The sequence below is a fragment of the Miniopterus schreibersii genome, assembly GCF_964146895.1.
Source record: "Miniopterus schreibersii genome assembly, chromosome: 10".
NCBI lineage: Eukaryota > Metazoa > Chordata > Mammalia > Chiroptera > Miniopteridae > Miniopterus > Miniopterus schreibersii.
Window position 1 is genome coordinate 55,190,243 of NC_138110.1, and position 20,250 is coordinate 55,210,492.

A 20,250-nucleotide genomic window follows, 5' to 3' on the forward strand; every position below is an offset into this window, starting at 1 on the left:
TATCCCTAACTACTTCAGTCCCCCACTATAAAAAAATTATATATGTGTGTGTACACACACATTTTACACATCTGTGTATCCGTTTGTTGGGAGTTTGATTGGCTTTTACACAGTTAGTAGAGTAGGACCAACACCTTTGCAGAGTTGAAGAACATGATGTTCACTACACTTACTCAGGTCTGTTATATACCCTCTTGATTTAGTAAATACTTACAAAGCACCTGCCTTGTGCTAGAACCTCTGTAGGTTTAGAGAGATGGTGAACATACTGACATGGCCCCTAGCGTCATATTGCCAAGTCCTTCATATTTCTTACTGAGTTTAATGCTGAGTATTCTGTATGTTTATGGCTATTGTGAATGGGCATTTTTTTACTCTCTCTGTTTTCCAGTTGGTTATTGCTGGGAGACAAGAAAGTTGTTCATTTTCCTTTAGGACTTGTGAGAACATTTCCTGTAGTGCCAAAACGTGTCACTCCACCCTTTCCTCTCCCCCAAACAAAGCGTGCAGAGGTTTCCCAGGGTGCCACCTGCTTCTCATTGATATTTGACAATGACTCAGAATTACAGTTTGATGAACCACATCAACTGCTAGGATTTTGTTCACAGTACCTGATGCAGAGGGTTAATTGCTCCACTGATGTTTGGTGTAGGAAATTTTATGATGTCTGATTTCTTCATTCAGACTTACTAGCCCTCAAGATTTTCTTTGTTCTTCAGCCTTGTTGCCTCTCCAGCTGTCAGTTTGGCTTTGTTCCCATTTAATTTCATGCCATACTCTCATCCAGGGCTGAGGGCATAGCCACAGGACCTGGCTCAGAAGTGAGGGGGATGAGGAGCAGTTTAAAAGAACTCTAATAATTGGATTTTTATTTTAGTTTTGTGTTCTTTGAGAGCACTCCCTCAAAACTGAACAAGTGATGGAAATGAGAATTAATGTTCCAGTCATCGTGCACAATTTCTAAAACCATTGTTATGTCATAGCTGGCAGAACACTATCTATTCATTGACTTCTCCTCCCAAGGCTGTGCTACTTCTCTGCCTCATTCAGATCCACGGGCATCTCGCTCCTCTCCGGTGGCTGCGGGAGTCTTGTCAGAGAACATTGAGTCCTCTGTGCCTGTGGCGTTCATCGTTGGCATGTGTGATGGTGGGGGCAGTAGCTGCTATTGTTTCATTGTGTCTGCCCTGTCTCCTGACTCCAAATCCTGTGCTTCTTCCACCACATCACACACATGGCCAAACTGCTGTGAGAACCCACCCAGGCAAGATCCTCGGTGCATTAATTTATCAAAATCATTTTGATACCTATATTTTCTTCTTTCGCCTTACCCCTGAGCTACAAGTTGCCTAAGTTAACTAGTGTCTCTTATTTAACTTTCTCTTCTAAGATCTTAGGGAAATCTTTCTATCCTGCTGCATTGAAATGTAGGGTACGATATGGAGGCCACACAGCAAACTGGTTGAGTGTGGACTTAGAGTCAGATGGATCTGAGTTCAGCTCACTAACCAGCTAGGTAACCGAGCAAGTTACTTTGCTTGTATGGGTGTTTGTTGTTGTTTTTGAAGTTTCCTCAAGCGTAAAATGGGACAAGAATAGTAAAACTACCTCATAGGATTATTGTGAGAGTTAAACGTGATGATGCAGATAAAGCGCGTATCACAGTGCCTGGCACAGAGCTTGAACTTCACTTGCTGCTGATAGTATTGCTGTGGCTGTTATTATTAATAATGATAGTTAAATCTAATTGCTTCATAGTTTTGTAGAATTCAGAATATAACCCTTAGCTTTTACCTTGTGACACAAGATCATCTTAGCCTGCCTTCATGACAATCCTGTCATCACCACTCATTTTATTTGCTACTATAGTTTCATATATTATTCTGAAGTTTGTTACGTTAAGTAGTAAGGGAAGCCTGCACCCATTCTTCCAGGTATGGATGTTCTGTAGCTTTGGAAAAGGAAAACATCTTCAGGCTTGGTTCTTTGCTGCGTTACACGTCCCTCAGAGTCTGAGTTAGTCTGGTTTCTTTACGTGGATTTTCCTTTTCCTCGAGGAAGTCAGGATTATGTTGCCAAGTTTAGTTTTCTAGAGTCATCCCAACAGAATCGTCTACCCCTAGACTGCCCATCCTTATTCTCTTGCCAATTATTTATCTGAATTTTAGACCCCAGATTTTCCTAATTCTGGGCTACTAATAAGAGATTTTCATCAGGATTCTTGTTCTTGGCTGTTGCCGGGTCTAGGACGACCTGGTCCTTTTCTCACAAGGTTCTGATACCTCTACTGTGCCAACCAGTTCGTGCTTGGAGGTCAAATTGGGCCCAGGGTAACATCCCCTTGTTAGTTCGTGTGTTGTCAGGGGGTAAGTAAGAAAAGAATAAGACTCTCAGCAGCTGTCCAGGTTGCTACAATATTTTGATGCTGTTAATTATATGATCTTCATCAGAAAGATTCCACCTGTGTTTTCTAACTGGCTAGACGGGTAGTAATCTGATCCCATAGCAGTTTCATTTCCGATTCTCTTTCCTTTTCCCCTCTCCTCCATGCTTTCCACCTTTATTTCTTAGCTTTCTATACAGGTATATGCCTTCTTAAGGATATTCAGCTTTACTTCCTCACTCTATTTTGCTTTAAAAATTCTTCCGTTCCCCCCACCCCTGACATAGCACAAAACATTTTCTGTGAGCTATCCCCACTTGCTTGGCAATATACTGCCCAGAAGACCTTGGTTTCAGCTATAAACTTGGAGGTTTTGCTGTGCACTTCTACAGCTTTGAGGAACTGTTAGGCTAGAAGTGACCAGCCCAGACGTAAAGGGGCTGCCTGTCAGAATAGCCGCCTTCCATTTTCAGTTTACCAGAAAGCAGCGAGAGGCTGATTTAAACTCTGATTCCTTGTTACAAACACAGCTAAGAGGAGGTGGTTGAGGCTTTTTTTTGCTTTTCCTGGTCTTGTGATTACATTCAGTGCAAGTGAAAACTGGGAAATAACTTGAGAATAAGTTACTTGGGCAGTGGGAATTGATACTTTTTATGTTTACAATTCTCCTAGTCCTCCTTAGTTTGTGGCTGGTTTTTTGTTTTGGTTTGGTTTTTGTTTGTTTTGAGGGGGGGACATTCTGCAATGCAGTTTTAGGTGTCTACCCTGCTGCATATGTAGAGAGTGAGGATCCCTTCTAGACTGCTGGCATTTGGTCCAAATTTAGAAGTGAGGGTTTTAAGGCCATCGGTCAACAGCTTCCTGCGTTATTTGCTGTTCTCCATTGAAGTCATGATTAACACCTGGGCTTTCGTTCGTTTGGGTCCCCTCAGATACACCTATGAGCGAATTGATGGGCGAGTACGGGGAAACCTGCGCCAGGCAGCCATCGACCGGTTCTGTAAGCCAGACTCAGACCGCTTTGTCTTTCTTCTGTGCACCAGAGCGGGAGGCCTGGGGATCAATCTCACAGCCGCTGATACCTGCATCATATTTGATTCAGACTGGAACCCACAAAATGACTTGCAGGTAACCATTAGGATGATTACTGTTTGCCTTAGCCTCCCCGAACCCAAGAACATCATGGCAGGGCCTGGCTTGGCTATAGAGTGTCTGTCATGCTCCACACTATGTTGTCAGCCAAATGACAGGCGCAGGGCCTCGGTCGGGGGGCAACGGAATGAAAAGTAAATGTCAACCCATCCCACTTCTCAGAGAATGGTTCTTTTCTTTTACTTAAATCAAATGGTATTTCACAGTGGTAGCCTCCAGATATAGAATAGAACTACTTCCTTATTATCATCATCAGACATAAAGTTATTCAGCTTGACTAATCCTCAATTCTGGCATTTTCACTTGGCTTGTTTGTTAGATGGTCAGATATCATAAACAGTTAAGGAGATAACTCAGAGGGGCGGGGAAATTCTGAGGTGTGGCAGGGGTGACAGCAATCTTTACTAGTTCATTTGCTCAGCACTTAATGCAGAATTTATATATGCCCTTTTAAGTGGATTTGCAGATTATGTTTTCTAGTTTTAACCAAGTTAATAATGGTGACTTTAAAAGATTATTGCAAAGTTTGAAGTTAATACATTTAAAAAGCAAGCATAAAAAAACCAGACAATGGCAGAGCTAACACCTCTGGTTTAGAGTTCTTCATCAACCCTGTTTGAAAATATAAACAGTGATCAGATCGGACAGTAAGTCAGCTAAAGAGGAGGTTATTTAGAATATAGATTTACATTCATTATTATTAATGATGAACTTTATCCTAAGTGTATCTTGGGATATTTGCTAATACTCATAGTGTGAGTGTACGGTAGGGAGAGTAGTGGATGCCTCACAATCTTTTTCATGACACAGTGGTTGATAAAAGAAGTTTGGAGGCTGCTGCTTCACAAAACTGAAGAGGTAGCCTAGGGGATGCCACAGGAGAAGGGAGGCCGGGAGAGGGAGCCAAACTGATGCATGTTGGGGTTTTTCTGTGGCCACCACTTCACACAAAGTCATTCTGCTATGTTGTTTTCATTTAATGAGTTTCCAGGTAACATTTTATTTGAAAAAAGCAGTCTACTAGTTTAAAAACCAGTTCTTTAAATGATTAAATGGCAACAGTTGGCTAAAGCTTGGGGAAAAGTTGTAAAACAAATTGTGTGGAACTGTGTTCAGTAAGTTACAGATAGCAATACTTACTACAAAGAAATAAAACAGGATAAGGGGATAAGAATGATGGAGGTTGGGCACCCTGGTTTAGAGAGTAGTCTAGGAAGGCTTCTTTAAGAAGGTGATCTGAGCAGAGATCTAAATGATGGAGAAGGATCCTAAATTATAAGATCAGAAGGAAGAATGTTCCAGACAGAGGGAATAAAAAATGTGACCACTTAGGGTGGGAATGAACATAGGTGGCACCCCTGAAGCAGGTGGGCCAGGCACTTACTGTATAGCCTCAGTCCCAAATAAAGTGTCAGGTTTCTTTTGACTACTCTCCTGCCTCTCTTGTCAGTGTCCTCTCTTTTTCACCCCCTGCTCCCTTTTTTCTGCTACCCCAAAGCATCCTTTTTCGTTTCTCATGCTGTCAACTCCTCTCTCCTTCCTGTTCTCAGCCAGCTCTTGAGTGACTTATTGACATGTTTATTGAGCCCTTAGATGCCAGGCCAGGCCTGGGGAAGCAAAGGTGTACAGAACTTTGGTCTGGGCGATTAAGTTGAATCCCAGAGTAGAAATAGTGATTCTGTTTCAGTGGGCACGTACCTGTCCTATTTCCCAAAGATGTTTACATTTTAAAAGGGGATGATACCTTTCTCCAAGGAATAAATCTAGAGATAGAAATTTCAGATTCCAAACATAGGTCTGCAAAGGGCAAGTCACTTCCCAGTGCTTCCCAACGCTCCCTGATTCATACTGCAGAGAGCCCAATTCCTCTTCTGTGTGAGTGGGTGACCTGCGAAGGCAGACTTTTAGATTGGCAGGAGAATGTAAAATTGCTGGGCTTGAAATAAAGCACTTGTGTGTAGAAACTGGGCTGGGACCTTATACCAGCATGCTAAAAATGGTTGGGTTCTGGTAGCACTGGTAGTAATTTTTTTAACCTCTCTAATTATGCAGATTTTTCATCAAGGAACAAGTAGTATTTTAAAGTATTAAAGAAAATCTACTTTTTAAGTGTAATAGAGCTAATGATTTGAAAAAGGAGTATACGATTCAAGAGAAGTTATAACATTATGCTTGGTTCTTTACCAGCTATTTTATTTTCATATGATTGTAAAGATATGGTGTAAGATTTTGCCATGTCCTGGACTTGAAAGTGACAATAGTCAGTTAAAGGCTTGAATGAATTTCAAATCTCACTGTTTGGGCAACTAAGCTACTCTCCATTTCTTCCCATTACAGTCACTGGATCTGAACATCAGTACTTTTTTTCATAGGCCTTTGTTCACCTCAAATATATTAAAAACTAAAGAACTAACTGTGGGCCTGCAGATCGTGCAGGAGCGCATCAGAACTCTGTAATTTTCCCTGTGGGGGTGGCATCGCTGCCCCCGCTTGCCTACTCCAAGGTCTGTATTTATACCTTTGCCGATGGATCTTTTTTGGACTCCATCTCAGTTGCTGCCCTAGTTCTGAATGTTTCTCTACCACATTTTTGGGTATGTGAGTTCTGATTAGGAAAATTAGGAATATCTGATTAACTGCTTGGAATTTGACTGTAAAATGACAAGTCTATTAAATGTTACAAGACTCATCCTTTTATCTTTCAGGTAAGTCATCTTGGTAGAGTGAATGTTTATCTCCTGATATCACTTAGCTGCTTGTGACAGTGGTACTCCCCAAACAGGTTTGTTTTTCTCAGTTAATGAGAAGTCCAGAGATGTGTAGTCAGGACTAGTGGGGCGGCTTCATAGTGTTGTCAGAGTCCCAGGTTCCTTCTGTCTTTCTGCTCCACCATCCTCAGTGAATGTGGTTTACATCCTCTTGGTTCCCAGATGGATACTTCATGTCCCAGGCAGGAAGGTATGATGTTTTTTTCAGGAGAGCAGAACCTTCCCAGATATCCCCAGTAGACTTCTGCTACATCTCACTGTCTAGAACTGCATTACCTTGCCATCCCAGGAGGCTGGAAGTGGTTTCAGTTGAACACGTTGCTGCCCTTTGCAAGAATCAGGGTTCTGGTGGTGAGGAAGGAAGGGAATGTGGATACCAAAGAGGTAATTAACGGTGTCTGCAGAGCTCCTCTTATTAGACCTTTGCTCAGAACATTTCTTAAACTCCTCCTGTAATTTACTCTCAACACTGGATGAGCCAAAAAAGAAAATCAGCGTCAGTGCTATGGCCACATATTGTTGCTGCTTTATAGACTCCATAAACCATATTACTTACCTTGATCCCTTTCTTCATTTATCAGAGTTATCCTTCAAATATTCCCCTAATACTAAAGATTTAACTACCACTAAAGGTACAGAAAGAAGGTATGGCAACTAGTTGTAAGAGCCAAAGACTAAACAACTTAGTTGTCCAGTAGTAGAAGGCTGATTGACTAAACCATATGTAAAAGAATGAGGACTGTGTCTGCAGACTCCTTAATATAGTGTTGGGTGGGAAAAGTATGTGTACTGGGCTACCATTTATCTAAAAAGGCTGTGTCCTCTCCCCACTCCACCCCATGGAAAGGAAAAACAAACAAAAGCTTTACTTTTAAATGGTTACTTACGGGGGGGGGGGGGGGGGGGTGTGAGGAAACAGGATGGAAGTGACAGGGATAGAAGCTAGTTTTTCCAAATAGCCTTTTTCCATTTTTTCTTTGGAACCATTCTAAGTTTTTTATAGCATTATAAAACAAAATTATTTTTTAAATTTATCTCTATTGAAAGTATTACTGATGTCCTCTTTTTTCCCCCATTGACCCCCTCCACCCTGCTGCCACCCCATCCCACTCTCTCCCCCTCCCCAGACCTTCGCGCACTATGGTCTGTGTCCGTGGGTTATGCATATATGCATATAAGTTTTTCGGTTAGTCTCTTCCCACCTCCCCCTTCCCTTTGAGATTCCTCAGTCTGTTAAAAAACTTTTTATTCTGAAATAATTTTAAACCTTTAAAATGTTCCAAAATATGTGCAAAGTTCTAGGACCCTTCACCCAGCTTCCCTTAATATTTTATATAACCATAATATAATTATTGAAGCCAGGAAATCATCATTGATATAATACTCTACCTACAGACCTTCTTCATATTCCTTCAGTTTCCTACAGATGTTCTTTTTCTGGTCTAGGACTCAACCTAGGATCTCACTTTCCTTCAGAAGTCATGACTCCTTAGTCTGCTCCAATCTGTAACAGCTTCTGTCTTTCCTTATCTTTCATGACCTTGACACATTTGAAGGGTACTGATCAGCTCTTTTCTAGAATGATTCAATTTTTGTTTGCTTGATGCTTTCTTATAATCAGATTTTGAAGTTATGCATTTTGGGCAAGAATATCATAGAAGTGATGTTATGACCTTTTCTGTGTATCATATTATAGGGTACATGATGTCAGTACATCATATTACTTGTGATGTTAACCTTGACTACTTGTTTGAGTGGGATCTGCTGGGTTTCTCCACTGTAAAGTAACTATTTTTATCTTTAAAATTAATCAGTATCTTGGAAGGAGATATTTTGAGACTTTAAATAACCTGTTTCTCATCAGACTTTTGCCTATTAATTTTATCATTCATCAGTGGTTTTGCCTTCATTAAATATTATTTATGGTGTTTGGTTAAAGGTAATTTTCTGTTCCAGTCACTCCTTCTGCATATATTAATGGGAATGCTACTATAAAGAATAGTTGGCCTTTGCCCACCACTTATTTATTTCCATCATTATGAACTCAAGGATATTTATTTTGTTTTATGGGAATAAAATTATTTTGTTCAGATTCGGTCAGTTGTAGGTCATTCACGTTGGCTCCTATGTCATGTGACAGGCTGCCATCAGTTTTTAAGCACTTCCTTTCTAGCACCACAAGGTGTTCAGGCTCATGTCCCATTTTTCTTGCCAGAGCCATGGAATTGACCATTTCTCGAAGGACCCCTGGTTCCTTTTATTTGAGAATGGCACTTAGAAGCTAATATTTGGTACTGGAGTATTACTGCTTCAGACTCTGAGCAGACAGAGCTAGGAAATATATTTGTATACTAACACAAATACTCATGCTGCACGTCTCTGTTTATTCCGTTTCTGTCCATCCATAGTGAGATTGCTGATTCCAGTCCAACACCACAGAATTCTTTCTGGCCTCCCCCTCTTCCTTACTTGTAGCTCCCTTCCCTGGCTGCAAGAAGCCTTGATCTCATTATCATACCAAAGTATATTTACTCATGAGTTCAATCCTAGTATACACATGAATACACTAGTTTCAGAATTGCTAACCCTTATTCTGTGAAAACTAAATTTTCCAGCTTCTAATATTGGACTATAGTGTGTTTTTTGTCATTCATCTTATAGTATGCAGTCAAAATGCTGTTTTCCAAAGTTACTGGGTCTAGTTTTGTTCATTCTCACCCCCTTCATTGTGGTTAAATTAATGTAGGGGAAAATTAATTCCTAAAATTCTAAAGCAAAGTGAAACAGTTGAATCTGGCGGTATAGCAAGTAAACAGCATAATCCCAAGAGAGAAATTATTTCAAATGTCTATATTAATATTTTTTAAATCGTCATTTTGATACAATTTCAGTTTGCAAGTCCTATATACCCTTAGTCTAGATTCACCAACTGTTTACATTTTGCTGCATTGACTTTATTATTCTTCCCCCTTTTAACCCTCTCCTCTGGGTCTCTGAGTGCATACATAGCCATATACATGTGCCTGCACACATACATCATTTTTTGACTGAACCATTTGAGAGAAAGTTGCCCCCTAAGTACTTTAGTGTGTGTTTCCTAAGTGCCAGGACATTCTCTTATATAAACACACTTCAGTTTTCAGAATCAGGAAGTGAGAACACTGTCTCAAATCCATAGTCCATATTCAAATTCTGTCATTTCTCTCAACACTCTTTATAGCTATTACTCCCCCTAAGATCCAGTCTACGATCACCCATTACATAAAGTTCTCATCTCTAGGCTCCTTTAATGTGGGTCAGTTTCTCAATTTTCATTTTCCTGACCTTGATGTTTTTGAAGAGTACAAGCCAGTTGTTTTATAGACTGACTGTCCCTCATTTTGTGTTTGTGTCTCTTCAGGATTGGATTCAGGTTTAGTACTACTACTGAAGTGATATGTCTTTGTCAACATTATCACAAGAGGAAAATATGATGTCTCTTTAGTCTGATAATACAGACTTTGGTCTCTGAGTTAAGTGATGTCTGCCAGGTTTCTCCACTATAAGTTGTGCTATTTTTTCATTTGAAAGTAATTAGCAATTTTGGAGAGATAATTTGAGACTATGTAAATATCCTGTTCCTCATCAAAGTTTTACCTATTATTTTAGTTTCCATTGATTATTTTTGCCAGAATCAATCATCACTATGATGGTTGCAAGGTGGTAATTTTCTGTCACCCTACATTTTGTTGGTTATATTTTACTATAAAAAAAGATTTCCCTTTTCTCCCATTTATTTATGTCAGTATGTATTCATGGATTCTTTTTTATTCAGTGGGTATATTCCATTGCTATCTTTATTTCTTTTGATGTTCAAATAGTCCTAGACTTAGCCAGTGGCAGCTTCCTCAAGTTTCAAGTGTTATTTTGATATGTCCCCATCACTCTTTGGGTACTACCTTGCATTCTGACAGAATAACATGTTTCAGGCTCATCTTACACCTTGTCTACCCCAACCCTGGAATTAACCATTTCTGTAACATGCTTTTGTTCTGTCTTATGAACAGTGGAATTTAGAAACTAAGATCTGAGAGTTAGTTATGCTCTTTGCCACTGGAATGCCATTGCTTCTAGACCCTTACAGTGATCATAGCTAGAATACATACACACAAGGAATATAAACATGCATATATACACAACATGCCTTCATATGTGTGTGTGTGTGTGTGAACACACATATACATAAACTTAAGCATGAACACAGCTCTGTCTGCATCTATTTCTATGTCTGTATACATGCATGTTTGTATACACATGTGCACAACCTAACCATGAGTTAATACTGACACCTCCAAATCCATTCGAATACCAGAGTCATTGTAGTTTTTCTTCTTTCCATATTTGTAACTTCCTTTTTCAACCCTCAGTATATGTACTGATTTGTTCAATCCTAGATTACACTGAAAGTAGTTTCTAAATTGCTAACCCTACCACTGGGAAAAAGAAACCTACTTGCAAATGTGTATTTAAAACACTATAATTATAGTGGGCTATAACCCTAAATGGGGGAAAACAAAAATCTTATATGGTTTTTGGTAATTATGTTTTGGGGAGGTTACAATGGCACTTTTTCTGAGACTGTTATATATATTGTGGGATAAATCAAATGAGTGATGATACTGTTGTGGTTGAGAACTGAACTTTTAAACATGGCTAAAAAGAGATACACATACAAGGTTAATGAACTTAAAGTATTGGTATGATCTAATAATGTATTTTGTCTTATATGTGCAATGGCTGTATATACTGTACACACACAAAAACTTCTATTTTTGCCCACCGAAGAGGCCTAGAAGCAATGACCAACCTAAGAGCAGTGAGGTCCTCTAGAACATCCAGACTCTTGTCTCTATCATTTTGGCTGGATCCAATTCTAGGCAGGAAATATACAGTAGGAGCATGAAACATGTTGTCATACCAGAAAGCAAGGACACTATCAGAGACTACTGGTCTTTGATATAACGTGCAAACATAAGCACACACACTGCAACCATGAGCTCATCCTGATTACCTCCCAATCCATTCCAATACCAGAGTTAAATTTTAGTCTTCCGCCTTTCTGGATTTGACTGGATCATGTCAGAAGAACTCAGGAGCCAACTTGAAGACGTCCTCACAGGCCACTTTTGAACAGCAATAGAAATAATAACAGCAGTGCAGTAAAACATAGCACATGTATTTCAATGCAACTTCATTGTGTCCTTAAAAAAGTAATAATAAAAATTTTTCCTTGGTCACTTTTGGAGGATGTTATTTTGGAAACTGATTAAAGAGAAAGACATTTAGCTTATCTCTCCTATATGAACTATATACATCAGGGTAACCAAAAATATGACGAGGGGAATTGTAACCCCTAATGAAATAAACAGTCTAGGCAGTGATCATCAGTTCAATATAAAGGCCACTAGACATCATGTGCCTCTTGATGGAAATTCAACACTACCTATGAAATACACTTGCCAAAAATGAAATCTTAGCTTTAAGATATAACTTCCAGTTTAGAGGAGATACAAGGAACAGAGAAACCTATTCTGTGACACAGCCAGAATGAAGACAGCAAAATGTAGACTCTTAAACTAGAAGACCAATATCTAGTCTCTTCAAAAAAAAAAAAAAAATTGCATTTGATAAAAGAGAGATCAAAGCAGGGAGTATCTATAGATTAAGAGACTTGAGACATACCAGCCAATTACAGTGTATGATCTTTACTTGGATCCTGATCCAAACAAGCGAGCTTTAACAAATACGTAGGAGATAAGCAGGGAAATTGGAACACTGGCTGAGTATTAATTTTTTAAAAAAATATATCTTTATTGATTTCAGAGAGAGGAAAGGAGAGGGAGAGAGTGAGATAGAAACATCAATGATGAGAGAGTCATTGATCGAGCCCACAACCGGGGTATGTGCCCTGACTGGGAATCGAACCTCGATCGCCTGGATCCTAGGTCGATACTCAATCGCTGAGCCACACCCGGCCGGGCTGAATATTAATTTTTGAAGTATGGCAATGGTAATATGTTTTACAAAAGTCCTTATCTTTAGAAATATATATTGAAACGTATAAGGGTGAAACAATATGGTGCCTAGGATTTGCTTCCTAATAATCTTGGAGGGTAGAGGCATAATAGAGATGAAACAGGATTGTCCATACAAAGTTATTATACTTCTCTCTACTTTTGTCTGTGTGTGACATTTTCTGAGGTAAAATTAGGCATTTCCCAAAAGAGCAGACCGCATCCCAGGAGTGCCTCCACTAAGATCACAGGCTGAGGAGGGAAGTAAGCCATGTTCTTCCCGTCACTTTACCCTAGCACACGTGGTCACTCAATAAATAGCAGGTGACGAAATAAGTGACCTTGAAAGGGCGGCTGACATTTGGGTGAATTCTGTTCCTAAATCAGTCCCATGACTCATAACTGTGAGACCTGACCACTCGTACCACATGGAGTTTAAGCATTTCCGTTATTCCCTGGGCTGCTGCCATTATACCTGGTGACATGATATATATGACCCTCTTTCCTCCCCAGGCTCAGGCCCGATGTCACCGGATAGGCCAGAGTAAAGCCGTGAAGGTGTATCGCCTCATTACTCGGAACTCCTATGAACGAGAAATGTTTGACAAGGCCAGCCTAAAGCTGGGTCTGGACAAGGCCGTTCTGCAGGACATCAACCGAAAGGGCAGCACCAATGGAGTGAGTATGACGTACCTGCTCTGGAGCCTTAAGCATTTGTCACACAGCTGGGGCCTCTGGATTCTTCCTTCTTACAGCGGTTTTAAGATTGACTTTAACTAAACTGGGTCAAGCTGCACAACTTTGTTGGGTAATTCCCTACACTGGAGGGTAATTCAGGGTCAGGTCTCTGCATTTGAGAGATGGATAAAGGAAATCTGTAGGAACAGTTATATGGTAGGACTGGCCAATGCGCAGTAACATTTCAGTGAACAGTTTTTTACAGTGCCCGTTAGAAGTCAGTAGATCTTAACACTTAACTCGAAATTATCTGTTGTCACCGTGCTTTATTTCCTACTCCAGACTTTGAGCTCCCGGAGGGTACAGTGGAACCTGTTTTATCTGTATCCCCCAAGCCCCTAACAGCTCTTGCATGTTAAAGATGTCCAATGCATGATGGTCCGTGAATAAATGAATTAATAGATTAGCAGCTTAAAGTATGGCCGTTAATAAAATCTTTTCCCCCCTCTTTGGGGAGTGAAAATTTCAGCCAAGATTCTTAAATTGTATTAAAGTATAGGCAAACATAGCAGAATATCTCCTTAATCCTGGGCTCAGGCCATCAAAGATTGGAAATTAAACCTTTTAAATGAATTGTCTTTAGTCCAGATGTTCTGTATCCTCTTAGCTATGCATGTGTTGCTAAGTATAATACTTCAGGTTACCAGTGCTGCGAGTCATGGAATTCCCTCTTGTGATTGATATAAAGAGAACCAGACTCTTAATTAGAACCAGGAAACGGTGTTTTGAACTTCCATTTCCTGTTTTCAACAAGCAATTGAGAAGATCACACTTGGCACAGGATCCTTTCTTTAGTTAAGAAATGACATCATTTCCAATACTAGTGTATTTATTTAATAATGAAGAAATCATTATTCTTTAGCTCGTTTGGTACATCTGGAGGTTTTTAAAGATACAGACTCAAACTAAAATATAAAATAAACATTAAATATATCCTCTTCAGTGGTGCATAGTTTTAATGGCATGTGACATTTGTTGATAACCAACGTCCTGAAGAATGTTAGGGCCATTGGGTCACGTGTTGGGTTTTGTTCCAGAGCTCCCTACAGAGGATCGTCTGCCTGCTCTCCCCATAGTTCTCTTGCGTGTCTTTCTCTGGGTTTTCATTTTCTCAAGCTTGCTGTCCATGTCTTTATTCTGACATGTGCACCTAGTGGAGGAACTGTACTGAGTAATGAGGGCCAGATGGGACGCTGTTTTCCTCTGTGCATTTTCCACTTTGTGAGTAGTCTTTGGTGACCTGTCCAGGTACAGCAGCTTTCAAAAATGGAGGTAGAGGACTTGCTCCGGAAAGGTGCTTATGGAGCCTTAATGGATGAGGAAGACGAAGGTTCCAAGTTCTGTGAAGAAGACATAGACCAGATTCTGCAGAGGAGAACCCACACCATCACCATCCAGTCTGAAGGGAAGGGGTCCACTTTTGCCAAGGTATAGGACCTTCTCTCCAGAGTCCATGCTGGGGGGGAGCGAGAAGAAAGTTGTTCATGCTTTTGACCCTCATTTCCCAGGCTTCCATTTCTCTAAATGCACCATTAATATTGTGTGGCTACACATTTATTCTGTGTGACACTGAAGATACAGGTTCTTAGAGGGTGTGTCAGTAATGAGCCAGAAGCTACAGAAAGAAAAAACCACTCCTAACCTTTGGTAGCTGGTCTTCAGCAGGCAGGACAGACACCTTAACTCGCAGTTGGCACTGTTCACTTTTCACAAAGACTGACCTGAAGCCCTTGAATGGTCACCTTGAATCCCTTGCAGAGCACTCCTTGGTCCACATTCCAGTGAACACTCCAGTCCTCAAATTCAAGCAAGTATTTTGTTCATTTCATGAGAAAATACATTTTACTCTAGAATCCCAGCTTCTAGTCTAGGTGCCTCTTTCCTCTGCCCTGCAAGTCACTGGATTTAGAATTCAGCTAATCAGGCCACTTATCAGCTCACGCTCAGCTTCCCCTGACCACTGGCTCCATGAGCTCTGTGGGACATTTTCAGTAGTACGTTTTGTGCTTTATAGCCATTGTGTATCTCTGTCCACCTTCTACTACCCACTCCAGTGCCTATTCTGTAGCAGACATTTGGTAACTGGTGAACCGAAAGAAAAGTTTTATCTAGGGAAGTTTTAAGAAATAATTCTTTCACAGGGAACTAGACGTCAAGCAACACATTGCCATTTCTTCCAGGGCTTAGGGCTTGTCTTCTAGTCCAAAAAACAATCTTGAGGTTGAAATTGTAATTTCCTCACCAGTCTTTTAAAAGGGAATAGTAGCGTTGAGGCTCTGTTTGAGTTTCTGGTGCATCTGATAGAACACAGGTGTTTTATTACTTTGCACTGTGTTCAGGCACCACTTATTGCCTCTTGTCTTCTTCACAGGCCAGCTTTGTGGCTTCAGGAAACAGAACAGATATTTCCTTGGATGACCCGAATTTTTGGCAGAAATGGGCTAAAATAGCTGAACTGGACACTGAAGCAAAGAATGAAAAGGTACAGCATTAAGAATGTTTTATTCCATTGAACATTTCACTGTGTTTTATAGGACCATAAATTCCCACATAGCTCAAGTCATTATTTACTCCTGAGCCTTAATTCCTAAATGAGATGCTAGATGTAATGCACTTAAAACATGCCTAGCACATAGACAGAGCTTCATAAATGTTAATTGTTAGATTTTAAAATGACCTAATGGGATATACTGGGCACCTGGGAAATCAGACAGACTGTCCAAAAAGGTCAAGTTTAGCCCTCTGGCCCAAGCCAGCATCCCATGGGACCATTTTGCCTGTTTCACCACTCCTGTGAAAGAAACATGAACACCGGGAAGAGAGGGGAAAAGCATGTTAAGGAAAAGTTTGTTGGCTTCACTTCCTTTCTTTCAGTATCTTGAATTTGTCTGTTTCTATACATAAGAGAGATAATGGTCTTGGAATAAACCAGAGTTTGAGCACTGTCTCTGCCCCTGACTGCATGTGTGCCTTGGGCAAGGTACCTAACCTCACTGAAACAAGACAGAAGGAGGTGGTGATGCCCACTTTGCAGAACTGGAGATAGCATTGGTGACTACAGCTGCCTGACCCAGTATGAGGCGCCCTCACCCCTTGTTAGTTTCCCCTCCCTCTATCTGGGACCCTATCACCTCACTGCAGGATGAGCATACATCCCCCTTTTTTTTTTTTTAACCTATCTTCTCAGGTTAGTATTGAACTCTCCTGGACCCACAAGCCCCAGAGACAGTTCCTGCTGATATCCAGCTGATTCAGTAGCCAGCATCCAGCCTTAACTCTTCTTCTGTAGGATCACCAGGAGCTGTTTAATTCAACCTCTTTCTCCAAATAGGAATATGGTGCAGTCTTTCAGTAACCTGTGTTTTACCATGTCACAGTCAAGAAGTTACTCTGTGTGCAGGACAGTTGGCAAAAGGGGGAAGGAAAGGGTCTTATACTATAGACGGTAAGGTGACTGAAGCAGGGTCGACACTAGAAATTTATCTGGGCTGCATAGAGGCATATTCATGAGCTTAGCCTGTCTTTGGGAAGAGATGTAAGGGGAAGGAATGAGAAGCATGAAATGATGGAGACTAGAGAAGAGGTGATGGTCGTGGCCAGGGGAGCCACCAGGATGAGTGAGGCTCCTGAGCTAGGAATTACATTTTCTGTGAAAGACAAAAGTGGAAGGCAGAAAATAGAACAGCAGGAATGTGTGCTTGTCTTCAGAAAGTTGCTGAGCAGATGGAATTCTCCTACTCGTCCTGTCTCCAGAGCTCAGACTGCCTTTGCATGCTGGGCGGAACAGCTGGGGTGCACCACTCTAGTCTTTCTTGGCAAGAGCAGACTGCCACTCTGGGCATTGGGGGGCCTTGCCTGCCCGTAGCCGTTAGAATAACTGCAGAGACAGCAGATGGTGGCAGACAACACTGGGGGCTGGGGAACACGTCAACTTCAGCAGGTCCCAGAGGATCCCCTCTGCTTGTCGTGGACATAGCAGGTGTGCTGGGGAGAGCCTTTCCTTCTGTAGGGTGAGACCAGGGTGTGGTTCTTTCCCAAATGTGTCCTGAGGAATGTCAACAATATATGTGTGTGCATTGTGATGGAGGTAGAGAGAAGCAGGGCTTTCTCCCCAGTGGTCCTCTCTGTTTCTAGGAAAGCTTAGTGATCGACCGACCTCGTGTGAGAAAGCAGACCAAACACTACAACTCCTTTGAGGAGGATGAGCTCATGGAGTTTTCAGAGTTGGACAGTGACTCTGATGAAAGGCCCACGAGGTCCAGGCGCCTCAATGACAAAACCAGGCGCTACCTCCGAGCTGAATGCTTCCGGGTAGAGAAGAACCTGCTCATCTTTGGGTGGGTATTGGCTTTGCCTGTTTGTTTTTGGTTTTCAGTCCCTGAGATTTGTCTGGTGTGTCTTTCCAGTCACCTCTGGAGTTATGGGCTCATGGAGGCTCTATTAGAGCGAGAGAGACTGTGCTTTCTGCCCATGACTCCCCACCCCACCCCCCCGTCATTGTACACTCCCCTGCCATATTGTAGACATGCCATGATTTTCTCATATGCTTGTCACAGCAAATCTCTGCTACTAATTTGCTGCCTGGTACTGATTTCCTGCTTTTTACCCCCCAAGGATATATAAGGAGCCAGTGCAACAGATGTTACCGTTAAGGCATGATTCGTGCAGGGCTCTGGCTCTGGTAGAAATAGAAGGCTCTGGGAGTTCACCATTGCTTTTGAATACTGCAGCTGGACTCTGTTTTAATTCCAAATTTTTATTTCCAGTTCCAAATATTTTTGTCCCTCTCTTCTTAATATAGTGACCATATAAAGCTCTCAGTGTCCAGTGTCCAGATCACCTTAGTGACATTTGGTATGCTACAGCATGCAGTCCTCCAAGGCCTTCCAGGACAAGGCCCTCAGGCCAATTAATAGACCCAACAGAGGGTGAGAAGCTCTCTGGGCTCCTGTTTGTCCTGTGCTGTTGAGGGCACGCATGGCCCTTGCTCCCTCCAACACCCTTCTGTATTTCTGCTCTTAGCTGGGGCCGGTGGAAGGACATCCTGACTCATGGGCGCTTCAAGTGGCATCTGAATGAAAAGGACATGGAGATGATTTGCCGTGCCCTACTGGTTTACTGTGTCAAGCATTACAAGGGGGACGAGAAGATTAAGAGTTTCATTTGGGAATTGATCACACCTACCAAAGATGGGCAGGCCCAGACCCTCCAGAACCACTCAGGTGAGAGGTGGCCTGAGAAGCACGAACTCCCCTGCACTTCCATCCCTCTTCTCATGTTGGCCCATGTTGCTGTGCTTTGGGGGACTTTCTTTCTCAGATATGTTTCAGAATGTTACCTGTGGGAAAGGACAGTTCTTTCAATTCCCCCTCAGACTCATCCAGTGCTACTGTGATGTTTTGTTTAGTATTATTGGGCCCTCTTAAAGGGCCATTCCTGCCCACTAACTTAAGCATCACACGGTTCCTCTTCTGAGGGGCTCATGTGGGGGCTGACATCATGTGCTCCGTGGTTTATCTTTTGCATTTCACGGTGCTGTCTCAGCTCCACCTCTGTCTGTGCCTTCCCTGTGCTTGGCCATAGCTTACCTTCAGGTTTCAAATCCACTGTTCATTTTTCTTGGCTGCGTTGTAAGTTCCCAAAGTGTACAGGTTATAGTACACCTTTCTTGATCCTCACAAGGTGCTTGGTAAATTCTTATTTCATGACTGAATGGTTCTGGGGTTTCTTAAGTTAGAGTCCAGGCACATCTCTTCACCACCATCAGTCACTATTCGGTGGAGCGAGGAGTGGGATCTGTTGTCCAGGGCCACCACACACAGCCTGGCTGCCTCTTTGCAAGCCCAGCTCTGTTCTAACCCCCATGTTTACGCTGCCTTGTCTCATCGACTGCTTTTCTGTTTCAGGGTTGTCTGCTCCAGTCCCCAGAGGGAGAAAGGGGAAGAAGACGAAGAACCAGCTGCTGCTCCCAGAGTTAAAGAATGCAGACTGGCTGGCCACCTGCAACCCTGAGGTAGTCTTGCATGATGATGGCTACAAGAAACACCTTAAACAACACTGCAACAAGTGAGTGCGCCCCTTCCCTCCCCTACTGGCAGCTCCATTCACTGTTCAGGTTCCTGGGACCTCTGCAGGAGCACGTGATGTTCCTGTACTGCCACGCAAGGTCTGGAAGAGCAGGATATGGGATCTGAGCTGGACCATGATGCACTAGCTTTAAAGCCTTAATAGTCCCTTTAAGAGTCTCTCTTCTCCCTCAGAACCTGACCTCTCTGCCAGAGCAGCCTGTACCCCCAAGGGGTTTTTTGACCTGACTAAAGCGCGGTTAGGATGCTGTGATCTCACTGTCATCCTTTTCCTCTGCTCCCCTCTGCCCTGGGGCTACATTAACATGAGCAGAAGACTGACCTTAGGAGACACCACTTTCAGCCCCCATGCCCATTGCTCCCCCTCCTCAGTCACTGTTGCCATTAATGGTCTCCGGGTGCTGATAGACATGCACTTGAGATAGTATTCTATCCCTGGGCTGACAGCTGGGTAGGGCAGGGAGAGGCAGGAAGAAGGGATAGAAAATGAAGCTCTGTTCTTGTGAAGTTTAGTTCTGAGGAGGTAAGGCACACAGCCACCAAAACAGTGACAATTGTGCACATGGAAATTTGCATCACTCTATAGTGTGTCTATTAGAATTAAATGGACCCTTGGAAACCATCTAATCCAGCTTCCGAGGTCATGAAAGAATTATATCCCTGGCATTCCTGGTAGGCAGCTAGAAGGCCTCTGCTTACACATCTCTGGTTATAAAGAGTTTAGTACCTTATGAATTAAGAGGTTTTGCTAGGTTTTCCCTTCCTCCCCATAACATTGACCTAATGCTTCTACAGCTGTTTGGGGGTGTGGTGTTTTTTTTTCTTTTACAGATGAAGTCCAGTCCTTTCCCTTCATTCTTCCAAATATTTAAAGATAGGTCTTATGCCCAATATTGTAATAAAAACTGCTGTGCACAAAGTACAGCTCTTTGGGGATAGTAGATCTCAATCTCAGACTAAAGGTCACATGCTATTGATAGTAGAGCCTGACAGGTGCAGGACCCACTATCATGTTTGCTGTGACTGAATGAGAGTCACCATGTGGGAGTCAGAAAGAGGAGGCTGGCTAA

The 20,250-nt window shown here is 42.0% G+C and overlaps 1 protein-coding gene across 1 annotated transcript in view; it reads left to right on the top strand.

Annotated features, from left to right (window-relative positions):
- The window catches only part of CHD6 (chromodomain helicase DNA binding protein 6), a 170,323-nt gene that overhangs the window by 103,885 nt on the left and 46,188 nt on the right, over positions 1 to 20,250 (top strand). Inside the window, exons 17-23 of the mRNA XM_081149734.1 lie at positions 3,316 to 3,511; positions 12,870 to 13,034; positions 14,343 to 14,522; positions 15,466 to 15,576; positions 17,229 to 17,431; positions 18,117 to 18,316; positions 19,001 to 19,160. Of these exons, the coding sequence (XP_081005860.1) occupies positions 3,316 to 3,511; positions 12,870 to 13,034; positions 14,343 to 14,522; positions 15,466 to 15,576; positions 17,229 to 17,431; positions 18,117 to 18,316; positions 19,001 to 19,160 (1,215 nt within the window). The remainder of the gene's footprint in view (positions 1 to 3,315; positions 3,512 to 12,869; positions 13,035 to 14,342; positions 14,523 to 15,465; positions 15,577 to 17,228; positions 17,432 to 18,116; positions 18,317 to 19,000; positions 19,161 to 20,250) is intronic.